The sequence below is a fragment of the Drosophila mauritiana genome, chromosome 3L (assembly GCF_004382145.1).
Source record: "Drosophila mauritiana strain mau12 chromosome 3L, ASM438214v1, whole genome shotgun sequence".
Lineage (NCBI taxonomy): Eukaryota > Metazoa > Arthropoda > Insecta > Diptera > Drosophilidae > Drosophila > Drosophila mauritiana.
In genome coordinates this window covers 23,144,260-23,163,254 of record NC_046669.1, presented here as the reverse complement: position 1 = coordinate 23,163,254, position 18,995 = coordinate 23,144,260, and the positions used below count along the sequence as shown (strand labels likewise).

The 18,995-nt window shown below is 40.7% G+C and overlaps 1 protein-coding gene across 12 annotated transcripts in view; it reads right to left on the bottom strand.

Moving 5' to 3' along the window:
• Positions 1–8,351: 8,351 nt before the first annotated feature.
• LOC117139879 (cholesterol 7-desaturase) overlaps positions 8,352–18,995 on the bottom strand; it is a 34,942-nt gene continuing 24,298 nt past the window's right edge. For 2 of the 12 annotated variants that reach the window (XM_033302541.1, XM_033302548.1), the window contains 5 exons: positions 16,972–17,275; positions 11,537–11,648; positions 11,314–11,487; positions 11,103–11,253; positions 10,800–11,029 (listed from right to left, as the gene is read on the bottom strand). In XM_033302541.1, coding sequence (XP_033158432.1) covers positions 10,923–11,029; positions 11,103–11,253; positions 11,314–11,487; positions 11,537–11,648; positions 16,972–17,275 — 848 coding nt within the window. In that variant the 3' untranslated portion in view covers positions 10,800–10,922. Of the gene's footprint in view, positions 10,766–10,798; positions 11,254–11,313; positions 11,488–11,536; positions 11,649–13,739; positions 13,874–16,971; positions 17,276–18,995 lie in introns of those variants that run through there. The other 10 variants (XM_033302546.1, XM_033302537.1, XM_033302544.1 and 7 more) reach the window with 8 other exon arrangements.

Genomic DNA, 18,995 nt, shown 5'->3' with positions numbered 1-18,995 from the left:
GCCAGATGAGAGGACATGAAATGTAAGTTTTCCCTGGTCACGGCGAAATTATATCGTTACAGAGATTTGCGAGCTACAACCGATTGGTGAGGAGCACCGCATGTATGCTCAGATTTATATGATAATGTCGTGGACTACGTGGCGATCGATTGGACCACGGACTGTCGTCGAGGGAGTGCGCTAAGTCAGAGCGCACACTGATAAGGCAATCGCAGTGAGAAGCGTTTGCTAGGACAGCTAAGAAAGGTCGTCAAAGGCAGCCGACTCTATGGGTTGTCCCCATACTTCGACGAGGACGGAGTAATGCAATCCAGGGGATGGATCGATGACGCGTCGTGTGTGCCATACAGCGCGTGACGTCTGATCATACTGTCTCATAAAGAGGCACTAGCGTAGATGATTGGATGTGAGAGGATGTGCCACCAAAACGTGCACGCAATTATTGGAGCGAAACTTAAGGAGGCTGCTACGGAAGGTGATGAGCCATTGCAATTTATTTAAGCTATGGAAGCCGCGACCAGCGCAGCCCGAGATGGGTCCCCTACCAGATGACAGACTGTAGGCCAAAGGATGGTCATTTAAGTATACCGGCCTGAATTATTTTGGACCGCTACTTGTGCCTGTTGGACGTCACACGGAAAAGAGGTGGGTGGCATTGTTTACATGTCTAACCACAAGAGCTATCCACTTGGAGATGACCCCAATTTGCCTACAGATTCCTTTATAATCGCCATTGGGAATTTCATGAGCCGCCGTGGACCGATGGTCAGGATAAGAAGCGATAACGGGAAGAACATCGTTGGAGCCGATAGAGAGGCCAGGATGTTCTGCAAAGTATTTGAGCCTGCAAAGATCCAGGGCGAGCTGTCGTCCAACGAACCCAGCTGAGGGTGGCGCCTGGGAAAGAGTAGTGCAGTGAAGAAGGTGATGCCCAAGAAGCATGTACTGGAAAACCTGCTGATTCCGTTCACTCATCTACCAGTGACGGTGGACCAGGAGGCTCCATTTACACCCAAAGATGATGTACAGGAATCTAACAGATCAGCCGCCAGGAAGTAGTAGCGCGTAGCGAGAATGATGCGGGTTCGATTCTGAAGGGATATCTGGTGATCCAGCCATACCACGAAGAGAATGGAAACGAGGCGTCATGGAAGAGGTGTTCACCTGAAGAGATGGAGTACCTCTCCGAGCAGCGGTGCGGACTAACGATCGAGCAAAGACGACAATGCGTCGTCTAGCTGTCACTAGCTGACCTGGACGCGGTGAATGCGGTTGCTTCACGATCATTGTCAATGACAATTTGTTAGCAAAAACTCCGTGCAAACATCAATTCCGTGACGTGTGCTGTAAAAATTGGCTTAAGAATTATCCAGCTTGTCGCACTCTTTGTACTACAGAGGTTCATATTGGGGGGATGTTCGATTTGGAAACAGAAATGAACAATGCTAAACTTGCAGAAACTACAGCTTCAGAAAACCAGGTCATTCTTGCAGCGCTAGATGGGCAATGATCGAGTTGATGTCCTAATAGAGATAGAGGTAGGGGTAGAAATTTCATGAGACAAGGTAGACAAAAACGAAATTTTTAATATAGTCAAATCTATGATGGGAACCCACCACAAGACTGCTCGATAAGCTGACTGATCATTTAAATACACTTTGAAATATAGAGCGAAATTTTGTAGGCATCACATCTAGTAACAGCAATCCTTGTGGAAGGCATTGTCCTACACACACTGATCAGAGCAAATACGAGCTAAATTACGAGCCAGACTTTCGAAACATCAGTCGTAACATACATCGATTTCAACTGAAAAAGATTGACATATAATACAAAACTAGAAAGACAAGTTTGACGTTAGTAAGGACAGTCTAGCCGCTTCGGAATTTGTTTATCGCAGTCGTTTTTTGACAGCCCAGGCTGTGGGGATCGATTTTCGACTTGTATGCAATCATCTGCACCTACTCCTAGCCGGAAAGTCTTGCGATTTGGTTTGGCAGTTTGACCGTAAGATTGACGTTTTGCATTTTGCTAAATTTTTTTGCTAAATTGCGTTTAGAGATGTTGCGTTATGATGTTGATTTATGGAGACGTATCGCCAAGCGCTAACAATTGGGCATATACATAAAAATAGGCCGAACTTTGCCTGAAACAGATTCGGACCGCCAAACCGTTAATAATAATTAATAATTTCAAAATTTTTACCAATTTTAAATAATTGCAAAATAAGTGATTTTAATAATTTAATTTCAATCAAAATAAAAAACGCAGTAAGTCATGAGTTTCCTCAAATAAACAAAAATCATATTTAAATTCAAACAGAAAAGCGGAATCTCAAAGAATATATATGATTGAATAACAGCAAAATTTTCCCTACTTCCGAATAAGCCAAGTTCTCGGAATTACCTCAAACAATGGGGAATGATATTGTCTAGTTCCCCGTCTATCAAATACCCGTTCTCAACTAGTGGAAAAGCGAACATGACATATCAACAGTTTTCTACCATTGGGAACGAAATGGGGAAAAAATTCAAAAATTTTGGTCGTTTTGTAGGTATTGGAAGGGCGTGGCCAAACTGTTTTTGGTATATTGATATTAGTGGTAAATTGGCAAACTTAAAATAAAACGATGAAAAATTAAAACATTTTTCAAAATTGTCCGGTGTGTCAGTTTATGGTCGTTAGAAGAGGCGTGGAAAAAAGTGGTTTTGGCAAATGGATAGAAATTTTCAAGGTAATTTACACGGGTAATAAAAATTTGGAAAAATAACTTTAGCTCAACTTAAAAAATAAGCAGCAACAAAAGATCATTCCAACACATCCTCCAAATATTATCCCTACCTTTGGCCAGTAAACTTATGCGAACGTAGCCAGGGCGAATAAAGCGGTAAACCGCTCGCCTCGTTCATCAGTACAAAAGATACTCTGGATACGCTGGAACCGCTCTTCACGAGGGTCGACAGGATGATGTCGATAATAGAGTCCCTCATGCAAGCGATCCTTCGGACGCACCCAGTCCTTATTAGTTCTACAATATCCCATCAAACCTCGTTTACACTCTCGAAATCAGCCTGCAATCAGTCGGCGTCAAGCTGACAACACGCAGAGGATCATTCGATGATGCCTCGATATATTGCCCTCCAGGTGGGCAGAGACACACCAAAATATGTGCCAGAGGCGGAATTTTGTCTGCTACTCCAGCGGACGAGCGCATTGACATTGTAGCTACTGGCGAAGCTACCTACCCCCTTTCGTGTAAGCGTCTCTCTCAGGGCCATTTACTTTGGCATCTCAAACGGCATTCGACAACAACAGATCCAAGTAAGAGTTCAGCTTTCGCCTGACCATCTTCCCCTGCTTTTTAAGCTGTAAGAGTAGGCTCAAATACTTTTAGAAGGCAAGATCTCTTCTTAGTCCCAAAAGGCTCCTCAGGAGGCAGTTCATAGCATCAGTGGATCCTGCAACTAAGCAGTCTCTCTCCCAAAAATCGCCAGGAAAACATCGACACTATGCTCGAAGGAGCTGGCCCTGTCTGCTCAGTTTGGAAGTTAACGGGAGGGCCAAAGGCACTTTGCTTACCATTTGTTCTTCACTCCCTTCCAACTGATGGACGACTCCTACCCATGAGACATACCACGCCGCAAGTTGTCAGGATGCAGCTGAAGACCCTTTATGGCTCTTTACTAAGAAATGGAAACGTGTTCGGATTCTCATGATACCCAAAGCCTCTAACGCTCTTTGTACCATACTTTAACTTTCCATCTTCTTCGTCCGGTTATGTTCAAAAGGCACTGAACGATTCCGACGCAAATAGATACAAATAAAAAAAATAAACTACCGAGCTCTGTTTCTTTGGATAAATTTATTTCTTTAGCAATTGTTTTGTTAACGTAATTATTTATATACATTTCCGAGATTCTACTTCCCAGTCATGCACATGTCATCGGGAATATTTATAATGTTTGTAAATGCACACTTTACATTGTCAGGATATAAATTTATTGAATCATTACTGATCAATGTAATGAAGAAATCATTTAAATAATTTATTTTACATTAAAAATTCAGCTATTGGTAAGATATCCAATTATATTTGTTTTTCCCTACTTGCACAAGATTTCTAACTGATCTTCGCCATTTTTCACGACCTGAAATGTATTTTAAGTCTTGATTGGTAATGTTTTCTTAATTGGCGTTATTTACCAAAAAGCTTTACTCTTGCTCATGCTGGTATTATGAACGGCGGAGGTAGAATCTCGATAAAACTCTTCTCGAATGTCCAGAAATAGGGCGTTGCAATATTTCTTATTGTCGTAGGCACTCATTATTTTCTCTACAATCCTATGCAGCTGTTTAACAGTTGTGGCTCTGTTGTTATTCTGGCGTGCTCAGGTATCTGGGCTCGAACAGAACGATTGGCAGATCCATATGAATCGCTTGGGTCAGCTGATACAAAGTCTCTGCAACTTGTCGTAGATTGGCGAGCTCTAACGGCTGGAAGAGTTTACATGGTGCGCAGGGAATACAATCGCTTGATTGTCTGATTGTATTCGGGAATGTCAGCACTGGTCGCACAATCGGCCGAGCGGCTTAGTCTTTCATAACCTGCTATAGCATATCTTATAAGGCGGTACTGTTCAACGGCAGGTTGTCCGACGACCGCTTCTGTGATGCTTATTGTAATTGACGCAACTTATGCTCGGGCGATCAGACTTGTCGATAGATAGGTGCAAATAGCTTTTCAATTCATATTACTGTCTGGCGTCTGGGTCGTTGTGTTATCGGCTTGCATGTTTTTCGAACGAAATCTTTGCCCGGGGTTCGCTTGAGGTGGAAAAATACTGCCGCCGCAAAGTAATTGAAGAATAACTAAGCCATAAGAAATTACTGTCTGGATCGGTGGATTGCTGCTCCGGAAAAATCGGTGGCGGTGTGGATAGAGAGATAGGATTGAGTGGCAATAGTTTGCGCCTCTCTTGATCAGAATGGCGGAATGGTAGAATATCCGGCTTGGGGGCGTCCAGCGATGGTATATAGGTCGGTACCCTGGCTACAGGCATCCACAAGAATATAAAGAAATTTAAAGTGCAATGTCGTGAAAATTGTGTGTCAAGTTAATGGTTTTGAATACCGCGATAGGCTGTGGGATTTCAAAGGCTGGCTTCTACCGAAAACAGCGATCACTCTTCTTTGTCACTGGCGGCAGTGTGGCAAGCAGAGGGTAAGTTTGTGGTTGACTTTTAGGCTCGGTTAGGTTAATCAGATTTTCTTAATAGCAGAGGGACTTGAAGTGGGATAGGTGGAAAGCGTTTTATTAGCAAAGTCACTGAGGGCCGCCACTATCTTCGTCGCACCTCGAAAGAGATAGGTCATTTTAAGCACCATCAAAGAGAATTTCACGCCGGAAACTGGTCCGGCTTACATTCTCGTGGTGGCATTCCAGAGTTGGTACAGGCCACGATTGGCTAAGAACACAATTACCACTAGCAATTATATTTATATTGGAAGCGCTATAGAAGCAGCAAGCACCAGCATTTAACTGTAATTTAAATTTTATAAAAGGAGAACATTGAAAACAATTCCCCCAAAGCGCGGATATAATTTAGGCGATAATTTTTAGATTTTGCCTAGAAGCGGGTAGAAGCAGATGAAAAATTGAACTTCTGGTAATACAGTTACGTCTTCTTTTCGCGCAGTCTTGCGCTGCCAATCGCCTCCTGCCAAATCCGAAAATGTTCTGCCCTCACCAAAGTGGCAACTGTCTGAGTGTCTCGCCAACTAACAAATTCAAATTCGATCTCACTGACTCACCAATATTGCTCCCAATATGGCAAAATCGTTCTTCTCCAAATCTTTCTTTTTGTCCAGCTAATCTGCGTCACCAATATTTCTTCAGATATACAACTTGTTCTTCTGCTTCTCTTTCCACCCACGGCGCGTCACCAATATTGCTCCAGCTTGGCCTTCTCCTTCTTTATTCATACACGACGCTTCACCACTACTGATCCAGCTTGGCTTTCTCGTCCATCACTGCCACTTCTCCTGATCCAAGCGCTTCATCTTTAGATCCTCTTGTAGACTGGTGACACCTGTGACCTTATTGTAGATCACTACCGCCTTATTGTCGCTCTGCTTCCCTTGATTCCTTTGAGAAGCCACTTGAAGCTCGATTCCTCGTCTCTCCTGATACACATTGGCAATCCGCCTTCCACTAAAACTGATTCAAGCCTTGCACTTTGTCCAGATAACCACCATCCACAATCCTGTCTCTTGATTTTAGACATCCACCACAAAGTCGTTGCGCCAGTTATGGTTAAGGAATCCTGATTTCCTTAAACCGTGGTTAGAGTTCTAGTTTTTCTGTTAAGAGCCCGAAGTTTTACATCCCGATTGAATAAGAAGACGTGTGGTTTGTTCGGTCACAAAAACTGATCTGATTTATATTCTAGCTCGGGTCACAATTAGACCTATGCTGCGATAAGTAAATTAGAAATACACAGTGTCTTAAATACTACAAGTGTAAGTGTTAATCCATAAGTGCTGCGACGCAGACTCCTCAGTGGGCGAATTTATGGGTCGAAATTCCGAAGTGCTGTGTTGCCTACTCTTCAGTGGGTCAGTTCTTTGCTGAGTTGTGCTCCTATTACCCAGTCCAGGGAGGAATAGGGGTTTCCTGTCCAAGTGTCATGTAACCATTTCTCCGCTGGTGGAAACGGCCGTTCGTTGAGCGGTCGTTGTGTGGCCTAATAAACTCCGTTTTTTATATTTTGGTTATTTTGTACAACTTCCAGGGTAAGCCGGGGTGGCTTAGTTGGAGGGATTGTGTGCCGAGAGGAACCGGTAACTCGCTGCTCTCCGATTTGGAATGCTCACATTTCTCTTTGAGTCGATTTTGCTTCCATTTCTTCACGTTGCAGTAAGACAATTTCACAATATCATGCAATTCGCAACTTTTCCTTCACGATCTCACACAAATCGTTTTCTTTGAAAATTCTTTTGTCTTCTTGATTTGCTCAGCAGATTTGTTTAAAATCTTTAATTAATTCTAACAATCGCATTGCTCAAAGGTTTATACATTTCTTACACACAACCTAGATTGATGACTGATTTTGCAAATATCTTCCGAACGAGCCCCCAAATTTGTTGCCCCAGGATTCCGTTTAATGATCAAAAACTCCTGCGTTGAAGTTGCCTTATTATAATTTTGATGATTTTAATGAAAATTCTATTTTGAATTTTTAATAAATGGGAGTGTACAAAAGTGTGTGTCTAAATTTGTTACTCTTGAGATCTCGGCACCGACGTCATAACTCTTGTGGAGTTATTAAAACCGACGACCACTCCGGGCCTCTGCCTGCTTGCTCGGCTAGCTTGTTTCCGTTTCCCACATATATTCTTGATTAAGATCAATAGCCGAGTCGAACTGGACATGTCCGTATAAGCGCCTTGGTCTCAAGAACTATAAATGAGAAAGTGTGTAGAGTAAGCATGCAGCTTCATAGACGTCTTCTAAGATTTTATCGATTTGAAAAAGCTTTTGCCACGCCCACCCTAAAGCCCATAAACCGCTCAAAACTACGATGTGACGAAGAGGTACGACCGGACGAGTCGGTATATTATAGTTGGAAGTTTGGTGCAAAGTTTTGGGAAGTTGCCAACAGGATCATATGAAAGGGGATAAGGTCAAACAGAACGGCTCGATGGCAACAAACATTGCATACAGGGGCGGACTAAAAACAAAAAGCACCTGGGGTGCTTTATAAAAATTGAACAATTTAGGCTCGTTCGTATGTAGTAGGCGGGGCGTCGTACAAACAGGTGGGGAGGAGTTCAGTTGATTACAAGGATAATATTTTAATATTCACATGTATTGGGCGGGCACTGTAACGCACAGAACGGCTGCCTAGCGTATGTCGCAGGGTTGTTATTTTCTCGTGGCTGGTCTGCCATGTTGACACACAAACTTTTCGAGTGAAGCGAATTCCAACCGGCCTGTTCAATCGTCTGAATGCCACTGCTGGCAGTTTCTACTTGCGCATCGATCTGTGCTTCACACACGTTATTTGGAATACACTCGACGACAGCTCGACAACGCTGCCGCATCACTCGTAACGGTATTTTGGCGCCAGTCATATTCTACGTTGTAGTTAAATTCTAAGAATGATTTCACAATATTACGTTAATAATGTGACAGACACATACAGTGGTCAAAATACATTGATAATGCGAAACGGCCTGACAAAATACACGTCCGCGTGTGTTGTCTTAGCTCTACCACATAAGTGGAAATACTTTAGTATTAAAAGACTCTGAATATTTCAAAGAATTTTTTTCATTCAATTTATTACCGATTCAAATCAGGTTCAAAATCATACCATTTGTTCCTTTAACACAAAATTAACTTATCTTTTGTGTAGTTCCTTTAACACATACTTTAACTTATTATTTGTGTAGTTCATTTAACACATAATTTAAATTTAACTTATCTTTTGTGCAGTTCCTTTTATACATAACAAGTCTCTTCTGCTATGGAGCGGTCTTCTGTTTCTCTATTAAGCAACACACACAGCTTCTATTGTGCTGTCTCTATCTTTCCATAACTCATCGACTATCTGATTATTTGGTATGCTTTTAATCATTCATGAGAATACTTTCGATTATATGTTAAAGATTTTAGTGTATATCTATCTCCATCCAGTACTTCAATTATATCAAATGGCCCTTTAAATTTAGGATCAAGTTTAATTTGATGACGTTCTTCGTTTTTGAGCAAAACTTGATCACCCACTTTGAAATTTACTATTTAAGCTTTATTTTTATCAAACCTATTTTTGTCGTATTTTGTTTGAGTTTCCATATTCTTTTTATCCTCCTTTCTTAAATTCTTTCTTTCTTTCTTAAATTCTTAAATGTCTATATGAATCGTATGCCACGGTATTTCTATTTTAGGAATATCATGCAGCTCAGCCTGCACTTTTCGTACAAGTTGCTTAGATACTTTACACGTGATGCAATTTTTTAAGAATCTACGCACATATTTAGACATATTTTCAAACCAGTAATAACAATAGACCTTGTCCATCGTCTTTTCCCATCCCAGATGCATAATAGCTTCGTGGTCGTGATTTATGACGGTCCATTGAAAATCTCTTGGTATTTTTCTATGTAGTATTTCCTTTCGCAATTCATATGTTTTGTCCAAATTTCCTGGTAACTCATTATTCTTTAACTTTAAAATTATTTAAAATTTTACCTCGGTCAAATTGATTCGTAATTATGGTACCTTATTCAAACTTTTGTGTTGTTCGAGCATTGGATTCCGAGAGAGAAAATCCACATGCGCCATTCGCTCACCTTTTCTATACTCTATTTCGAAATCAAATGCCTGTAAAAACGCCCACCATCATGCACCCTCTGTGTTAAATCTAGTTTTGTGCGACTGGCCTTTAATGAATTACAGTCAGTATAAACCATACATTTACGTCCCTGTAAATAATGACGGAAGTCATTAAACATCAGTGTTTAATGGCATTTACCATTGCTAACGTCTCCAGTTCGTATGAATAATAATTAGATTCGGCGGGAGACGTACTCTTACTGTAATACTTTATTTTTATGGGGAGAAAGGATCACTTAGTGACATTAAATAAAAATCCAGCCTTACTTAATGTCTCCAATACTGTCTGCAATCTACCTAGCGCTTCTTCTTTGCTTTTTGCTATTATGTGAACATCATCAATATACACAATTGCATAAGTGTAAGCTAAAGCTCCTAAGGCCTTCATTATAGCCCGCTGAAACACAGATGTCGCGATCTTCAAACTTTAAACCCTAGTCTTTGGTATTACATCAATTAACCAATCTGAATACCATTTAAAATTTATTTTTCATGGCTGCCTTATCAAGATCATCAAGTTCACGATTTGATTCTATTTTATGTTGAAAGAATTCATGATTTTAACATTTAGAACTAACTTAACTCTAGCTCACCGCAGTGTGTCCTCCAGACTTTCACACGACAATGAAAATGCCAAGTTTTTCCGGCTAATTTCCAACATTGCGATGGCGAAAAACAATGTGTCTGCACACATTTAGCTAACAAATCCGATCGCATTTAAACTGGCTCACAACATAAGTTCACTTATAAATAATACTGACTATCGATTACAATTTTCGATCCGCGACCCCGTGAAGAACCGCTTAACTTAAATCCAGAATTGCAAGTTAAGAGACAGGTTGAATCATTGTCCTCGACAGACCATTATTTTCGAAGAGTCTTTGTCACCGACTGAGTATGAAAAAAATAATTGAAAAAGTTCGTGAAATCTCTAAATTCGACCCACGTGTTCAACGATTGAACCAATTCATTCATGAGGACAACTTTTCGTTCCTATATTCCTTGCTGATGATGAAATGCTCCCAATTTGTACAGAGCTACGTCCGGCATCTGCACCAACGCATAAGAACTGGGGAGTGTCCTCACCGAAACCGATGCCGGGATGAACTCACGGCCTCTTGGAGCTCTCAGCCAGGACCCAAGTATCGGAGAGGCTCTCACTACCGGACACCTGCTCTCACCTTCCGGACCCCGGACCAGGCTGGTCTCAGTTGCTTGCGGCGATGGCGGCTTGTTTTGTCAGCCTTGCAGCGATGGTACCGAAAATATGTCCTGGTCCTTAAAGTTCGGGGCAAGTGGCACCATCAGGAAGGCAACGGCGAGAGGGGACAACTCGCCACGACTTCACCAGCCTTCGTTAGCCTCTAACTATGATCATATAAATATATAAGTTATGACGAATATTAAAACGGTCTTGCCACCAAGATTATCGGTGTTTTAATAAACTGATTAATTAGTTTAATAAATTTTTTCGTGTTTTTTACAGTCCTCTACTTTTTTCAAAACTTGTAATATACTTTTTAGCTTAAAAGTCTAACCACCATATCCACTTAGCCGTCAGTCTCAAAGCCACGCTTGTCCTGCTGACAATCTGTGTCCGGAGAAATTTCCAGTATAAAATGCCGAAAAAAACTTTTTTTAATTTTTAAATATTATAAATTCGTTTACAAGATTTTGAAATTTCAGAACATATTTAGCTACCAACCAATATTGGTTGCTTCAGAATATAATTTGCTGTTCGATGAATAAAATTGGGAGAACCACAGCCTAAACTTCTTTATCGAGGCATCTTCCTTAGCTAAGATAGGATTCCGATGAAATACTTTATGATTCCATATGCTAATATCGCGTTCGAACTAATGGAATACAAATATTGATTTAATTGATGTAGTATATTATTTATACAGTTTCCTTACCATGAGACTTTCTCCATAAATAAATATTTTCATAAGTGGCGCAATCCAACGAGGACCGTAAAACTCATGAACAACTTTTTGCAACAAAGGTTCGATTGGTGTAATATATTGAACAACTTTAATTTTTCCAAATGTATATGAATTAACTTCGAGGCACACAATTGATGGTCCAATCTGAAAAAATCGATTGAAAACATAAAAAACATACATACATCTGGCTTACCTGTTTGCCAGAAACTTCCATACGAAAACAGTCGAACTTTCCAAATAGTTTAAAATAATGATTTAGGTTAACTTCCGCTAAGTATTTTAATTTTCCAACCAATGGGGACCACCTTGAAAAAAAAATTATTCTGTTCAATGGTTATGTTTTTTATGGAAGCATTTCAAAACAAGTGGGAATACTATAGTCGAGTTTCCAGACTATCAGATACCCGTTACTCAGCTACTGGAAATGCGAACGCGAAATTGCAACATTTTTAATGAAATAGAATGAAAAAATAAATAAATATTGTTTAGAAGTGTGGGTGTGTGACAAACAATAAAACGAAGAAAAATCTAAACATTTTTCAAAAGTTTGGGCCTGGCAGTTTTGGGCGGCTTCAGAGCGTGGAAAAAAGTTTTTTGGCAAATCGATAGAAATTTACAAAACTAATAAAATTATAAAAAAATATCCAACAATTTTTCAAAAATGTGGGCGCAGCACAAGGGCTCCAAGGGAGAGTGTTTGGTTGTCTCTTTAATAAGAATCGCAGAGCCGCCTCTGGCCAGACCTTCTCGGTGATTAGCAGTGTAGACTTTGAATCCGTTCAGTCGGAGATGGGGGGACGTGATTTCGGACAGCATTATGATCACTGGGTCAGGTGACCTTATTAGCGAGGCGTCCACTAGTCATTTATGCGAATGTTAACCCAGTTATGGGACGAGGAAGTGCTGGAACATCCTGAGGCAAAGACCTGGAGAGCGAGCGAGTTGCAGGTTCGGGCTTTGGCCTGGTCTTCCTTTCTAATGACTTAAAGAATTCGCAGACGCGGAACGCTCACTATAACACCCTAAACTGCTATGCCCGCGCTTTTGAAATATGTTTAGATTTTTCTTAGATTTTTTGCCAATCGCAAATTGCCAATTTCTATCGGGTTTACCAAAAACTCTGTGGCCACGGCCCTTCTTTCATCACGCCCACACTTTTAACCAATTTTTTCTTCTCATTTTATTTAAAAACAAAAAAAAAAACATTTAAAAATGTTGAAATTTCGCGATCGCATTCCCATTAGCTGAGTAACGGGTATCTGACAGCAGGGAACTTGTCTATATAATTCTCTATTGTTTTTTCTTATAAAATATTAGTCTTGTAAATTTCTATCGACTTGCCAAAAAACTTTTTGGCATGCCGACTCTTTTGCCTACAAACTGTAACGTGTAACGAAATAAAGGGATGGCAGACGAGAGTAACTGTTCTTGCGGGTGCACGCTTTAGAGGCCGGCTCTAGCTCATGGCGTTGTGTGTGGTGGTCTTGCTTGTGCAGATATCTTTTCGTTACATACATTAATGAATAAGATTAAGAAATGGAGCGTGCTTACAGCAACAACAAAATGGAGGAGCTAGTATACAAAAGCGAATTAATACCTTCGGAAGGGGACAATTCTGGAACAGGGAGGAAAAGCTTGAGAATTTTTTCGCCTGCGAAACACCGGTGGAATCGTGTTCGCGGATTGCCCTACCCTACCTATTCCTTAAGAGCATGGCTCTAGTGGCCCCTTTGGTACCCTACGTCTGGAGAAACATCAGCAGAGTCAGTGTTCAAGTTTTTAGTAATTCATATTTTCAGTATTCATCGTTGATTAATAATTAATAACAATATTTATAACTAAAAATAAGTACATAATAAAATAAGTAGATAAATAAATACGAACTAAAGTAAGTCGAAGGAATCTAAGGCAAAGGGTTTTTTTTTGTGATTGTTGCGAATTCAGAAAAAAAGATTTATGCCGTTATTCAAGAAAATTATAATTAAGGGTCAAATTGTACTGGTTGCTAAATAGAAATTTAAGAGAATTTTTACTATGGTAATGAATTATTAAAGAGAGAAGGAAAAAATAAAAAAAAATGTGAGAGAGGGTCGCGAGTAAATTCGGTTGGATTCTCTATTTATATTCAATCGGCTACTCCTGCCTCTCCATTAGGAACAAATAATTTATTCGCAGTGTGTTCATTCGAATTCTTTATTTTCTTGTAAATACATGGAGAGAAAAATTCAAAAATACTTTTAAAAAAAATTCCAAATTTATTTACTTTTACTAATTGGCTTCCATGAAATTTTTTTTTTTTAATTTTGTACACCATCAAAAATTAACCATCCCGTAAAATTTTCTCAGGGTATTTTATGGAATATTTTCAATAAAAATTTTTCGTAAATAAAACTCACTCAACTTTTCACTCCTCGGCGAAAGATCGATCTCCCGGCGCAGATGAGATGAAATGAAAGCGTGGCATGTTCCACAAATACTTAGGGAAGGTATACACTCACGGATTCTCTCACTCGAAATTCGAATTAAACGACTGCAAGCAAACTTTTATAAATTCTTACTCGAAAATTTACACGCGCACTCTCTGAAAATGAACTCATCTTAGAAAAAAAAATTAGCTTAGGTTAGCTTACATAATATACAAAATGCAACTAAAAATACAAAAGAGATATTACTAACTCTGCAACTCGGGTACACATTTTCCTTTTTTTTTAGTTTATTGTCAAAACTTTAAATACATCATTTAAAAATTCAACTTATTTTCTCTCAGTTAAAAAATGGCATAGTTGTGCATAAAAAGCGTGTGAAAAGTAACATACCAATAGGAAACTCTCATGATTCCGCAGCGCATCATCAGAGGATAGAGCGCGTCTCATCAAGGAGCACCTCAGGGCCAGATTTAGCATTCTTCGGTTTTTTTGTTGTCGTGAGAAACTACCCTTGACCTGTGAGCAATATCGGCCATAACCCCACTTTTGTATTTTTTGTGCTTTGCCATGGCCGATCAAACATAAAGAAGAGAGAATGCTATAGTCGAGTTTCCCGACTATCAGATACCCGTTACTCAGCTACTTTGAATGCGAACTCGAAATTTCATAATTTTCATGGGATATCGATAGATATTGGGGAATAAAATGAGAAAAAATTTAAAATTTGTTGGCAACAAACTTGCGTTACGCCTATGTCCATGGAAACTGTATAATCATTTTGAACTCTCTAGCTTCTATAGATCCTGAGATCTCGTCGTTCTTACGGACGGACAGACAAACGGATAGATGGACGGACATAGCCAGATCGACTCGGCTATTGATCATGATCAAGAATATAAATGCTTTATATTGTCGGAAGCGCACCCTTCTGCCTGTTACCTACTTTTCAAATAATCTAGTAAAACCTTTTGCTTACGGGTATAATTTTTGTGGAAAAAATAACAAAAAACGTTAAAAAACACACTCAAAGAAAATAATAATTCAAAACTAAACAGTTCAGTTTCACAAATGCACAAAACTAAAGGCGTTGCACAAGGAAGGCGCCTCTAGTCGATAGCAACGGGGCATGGTGTCGGATTGACTTGGGACAAGCGGACGTATTCGCTGCGCACCTCGCCGAGCGATTTCAACCATTCAAGCTTGCCAGCCTGCAACAGGTTGAAGAAACTCAGGACCAGATGAACCAAGCGCTTCAAATGGATCTGCCAATCACGCCGTTTGAACCCTGCGAGGTAGCCGAAGTCATTGTGCGCCAGAGTAGCAACAAAGCACCAGGACATGACGTCATCTGCAACGCCACATTGAAGACCCTGCCCAGGCAAGCGATCCTCTACATAACGTTGGTTTTCAACGCTATTGTGAGGTTGCAATACTTCCCTTATCAGTGGAAGCTCGGGATAATCTCCATGATCCACAAACCTGGCAAGCCGGAAAGGGAGCCCGCCTCCTACCGGCCGATCAATCTCCTCCCTTCAATTTCGAAGGTGTTTGAGAGACTGATTGCTGTCCGGACTGTAAGGATTATGGAAGCCCAGGGCATTACCCCTGAGCACCAGTTCGGTTTTCGTACTGGCCACTGTACTGTCGAGCAGCTCTATCTTGTCGTTCTGACTGCCTACGACAGTAAAGAATATTGTAACAGCCTCTTCTTGGACATTCGAGAAGCGTTTGATCGAGTGTGGAACATTGGACTTCAACTAAAAATCAAGCAGACGTTGCTTGCTCCATATTTTGGGTTGCTAAAATCGTACCTGGAAGGAAGGAGGTTCGCTGTGCGCTTTCATTCAGCAATTTCCACCGAACACAACGTGGCAGCTGGTGTTCCACAAGGTAGTGTCCTCGGCCCCCTGCTCTACTGCCTGTATAGCCACGACATGCCGCAGCCGGATGTAAGCCTTTACGGGAAATCAATGTTGGCCACATTTGCCGATGACGTGTGCGTCACCTACAGGTCCCGATGCGAGCACGACGCAGCCGATGGTATCCAGGACTTTGCAGACCGGTTCTCGGAATGGGCAAGACGTTGGAACATTGGCATCAATAGCAGTAAATCCAACAACGTCTGCTATACTGCCACCGCCCGTCTACATCGTGGAAACCCCCGTACCACAACCGAACGCAGCAAAGTATCTTGGAGTGCTTCTGGATCGCAGACTCACATTTGCCAAGCATGTGACTGACATCAGAACGCGCCTACGTGCTAAGGTGGCGAAGCACTACTGGCTACTTTGTTCGCGCAGTAAATTGTCGCTATCCAACAAGCTGACAATTTAAAAACAGATCTTAGCACCAAACTGGAAGTATGGGTGCCAAATCTGGGGCTTGGCATGCGACAGCCCAATCAAAAGGATCAAGGCTATTTAAAATAAGGTAGCTAGACTCATCACCGGCTGCGAGTGGTTTGTGCAAAACACCACCCTGCACAGAGACCTGAAACTCGCAACGATATTTGACGATACAAACCAGCACTCGAGTAGATACCATGTCAGGTTGAAGCGCCACAGAAATCGGCTGGCTAGCGCTCTAATCAGACCTCGCCCACCAAGGAGGCTCAACAGAAGGCAACCGAGGGATCTCATTTCCCGATCTCCTTTGACAAGGGTCAGCAGAAGCTGACGCTTATCTTAAATCATACTTGTTATATGTGATTGTTTGTAAAATTGTATAAAATTACTGTAAATTTGAAAAAGCTAACTATAGTTAGCCAGCGAGACCAAATGGGCTGAATTATTAGATAATTATTAGACACAAAGGGGCTCCAAGACTTCCCGTATGCCTTAATAAATAAATTAAAAAAACAAAAAACAAAAAAAGTTAACATTATAACAATGAATTGAAACAAAACAACGCATAACTATTGCATTAGAAAAACTGTGCCAGCCATAAACAATAAATGAAATAAAATTGCTACGTTCGCAAAACCGCCGCTTCTTCGTCGACGCTTCTTCAAGTTATTTATATCAAGTTAAAAACTATCTGTTTAGTTGGTCCCCGTCAAGTTATTAAATAATATTCTTATATTGTAAGGCAGTAAAATAATTTTGTTACCTACAAAATTTTATGTTATACTAAGTAAACAAATTAGTACCATATGCACAAAATAAATGAAGTGTAGAGATTAAAGAATTAATTCTTTTATTACCTCGCTTTCCAATGATGAGATCCAAGTCCAAATAATCTTTTCTTTTGAACCCAACTGCCATTAATAAAATTTTTCTTGTGAATAGCATTAAAGTGCGCAATATCAGCGCCATTTTCCGGAATTTCTTGTATATGGCAATTAATGTAAAACTCATTGTGTCCATGATAGACAAATGCATCGTCAATCTCTCCCATAGGTACACGAAGATCCCAAGGTAATTCTGTTTGTTCAGCATGATACCAAATAAATATAAAGCCGTCCACTTCTTGCGAAATCCACTTTTTTACTTTCGATCCTTTAGGAACTATAATTATAAAATATTAAAAGTACCATGAAATTACAATATGTATACCTGTATACCTGTTATTTGCGCGCGTTAAATACCTAGCTTATATAAAAACACTTTTTATGAGTTTTATGAGTAACGCGAATGTGCCGCATTACATCCATTTACTTAAAATGTTTACCGGCATTGTGTGCTATTTATTTCTTATATATCGTACATGTATTGTTATTGCTCAATGCCTAATAGAGGAGTGCTAGGAGCGAGACGACGTGGCGTTACTGGTTGTCGACAAGCAAGTCGGCCAGGCATATGAAACGTGTAAAGGCAACATCAGGGCTATCGAACAGTGGCTCAGCTCAATGACTGTGGAGACGGCAATCGAAATCGGCAGTACCTCTGTGATCTCCTCTCGGGCAATAAAGTACCTGGTTCTTATGATTGACACAACGCTATCGTTCCGAGATCACCTATCCTATGCGAAAGCAGCGGGAGTATGCCGGTCGCTATCCGCTATAATCACCGGGCGACAATGCTGTACGCCACCCCGGTGTGGGCAACAGCTGTCGACGCTCACGGTCTAATTGCTACACATAGAAACAGGTGATCGCTGGTGTATCGTCCGTTAGGTCGAACCAAAGATCTTCCCAGAACCACCTTTGAATATACCAGGAAGTGCACCTCTGTTAGGAACGGTCCTGTCGCAGGACACCAACCAAAGACTTCACAGACTTTGTTGACTCCTCCCGCACTCCAGCCTTCTTCGCTATTGCTATGCAGCTCTCCCGCACAGGGATTTGTGGGGAGCTGTATTGCTGTATTGCATATTCTCAAAAGCATATACGTGTGGTTGGGAACGGCGTCCTGTGTATGCTTCCTAGTCCCAGAATGCTCACCTCGTCCATAATGCTTCTATCAAGAAGACAAGATTTTGGTAAATGAAATGGGACAGTCGGCAGTAGAGATTTCCCCTAATGAAGTAAGCCATCATGCCATACACGGTAATAAGCTTTCTTAACGTCAAGAAAAATAGGAGAGCTGTATTGACTATTTTTAAAAACATTTAACCCAAAACAAAAATGGTAATTGAAAATATCATCCTGAAAGCTTCTTCTTCTCAGAATGCTAACCTCACCCATAATGCTTCGATCAAGACTATAAGATTTTAGTATACGAAATTGGCCAGTCGGGATTAGGAACTTGTACTTATAAAGTAAGCCATCACGATTATAAGCTTTCACGATTGCTTATTTTTAAAGGGTTTAAAGGTTGCAAACAACGTTGTCAAATGATACGCTGAGCGGCTGCGATGATCCAACGCTGCTTCTGAGGCTGGAACAAATCGACGAGCTTCGGAAAACTTTCAAGACGCTTTACACCGAGCTTGAGGAACTGGAGCTTGACGAAATTATCAGCATTTTAAGTGAGAACTACGAGCGGAAATTGCCAAGCGTAATGCCAATTTTTCTCCGAATTTCACGTTTTCCGATGGTGTCACGCCAATAATTGCGGTTATCCACATCAGCCGCGAAATAGATCGCCTGCATTCCTGCCTTGCCGCTTCCAACTTTCAGCGGAGGCTATGCGAACTGAACAGACTTTAACTCGATGTCTATGAGTATTATAGACCGCCATCCGGACCTTACCAACATTGGAAAGTTGCAGCACCCAAAGTTTTGTTTGAAAACTTCTACGTTGGATACTATCCGATCCTTGGAAACCTTTATTCCACAACGATTTG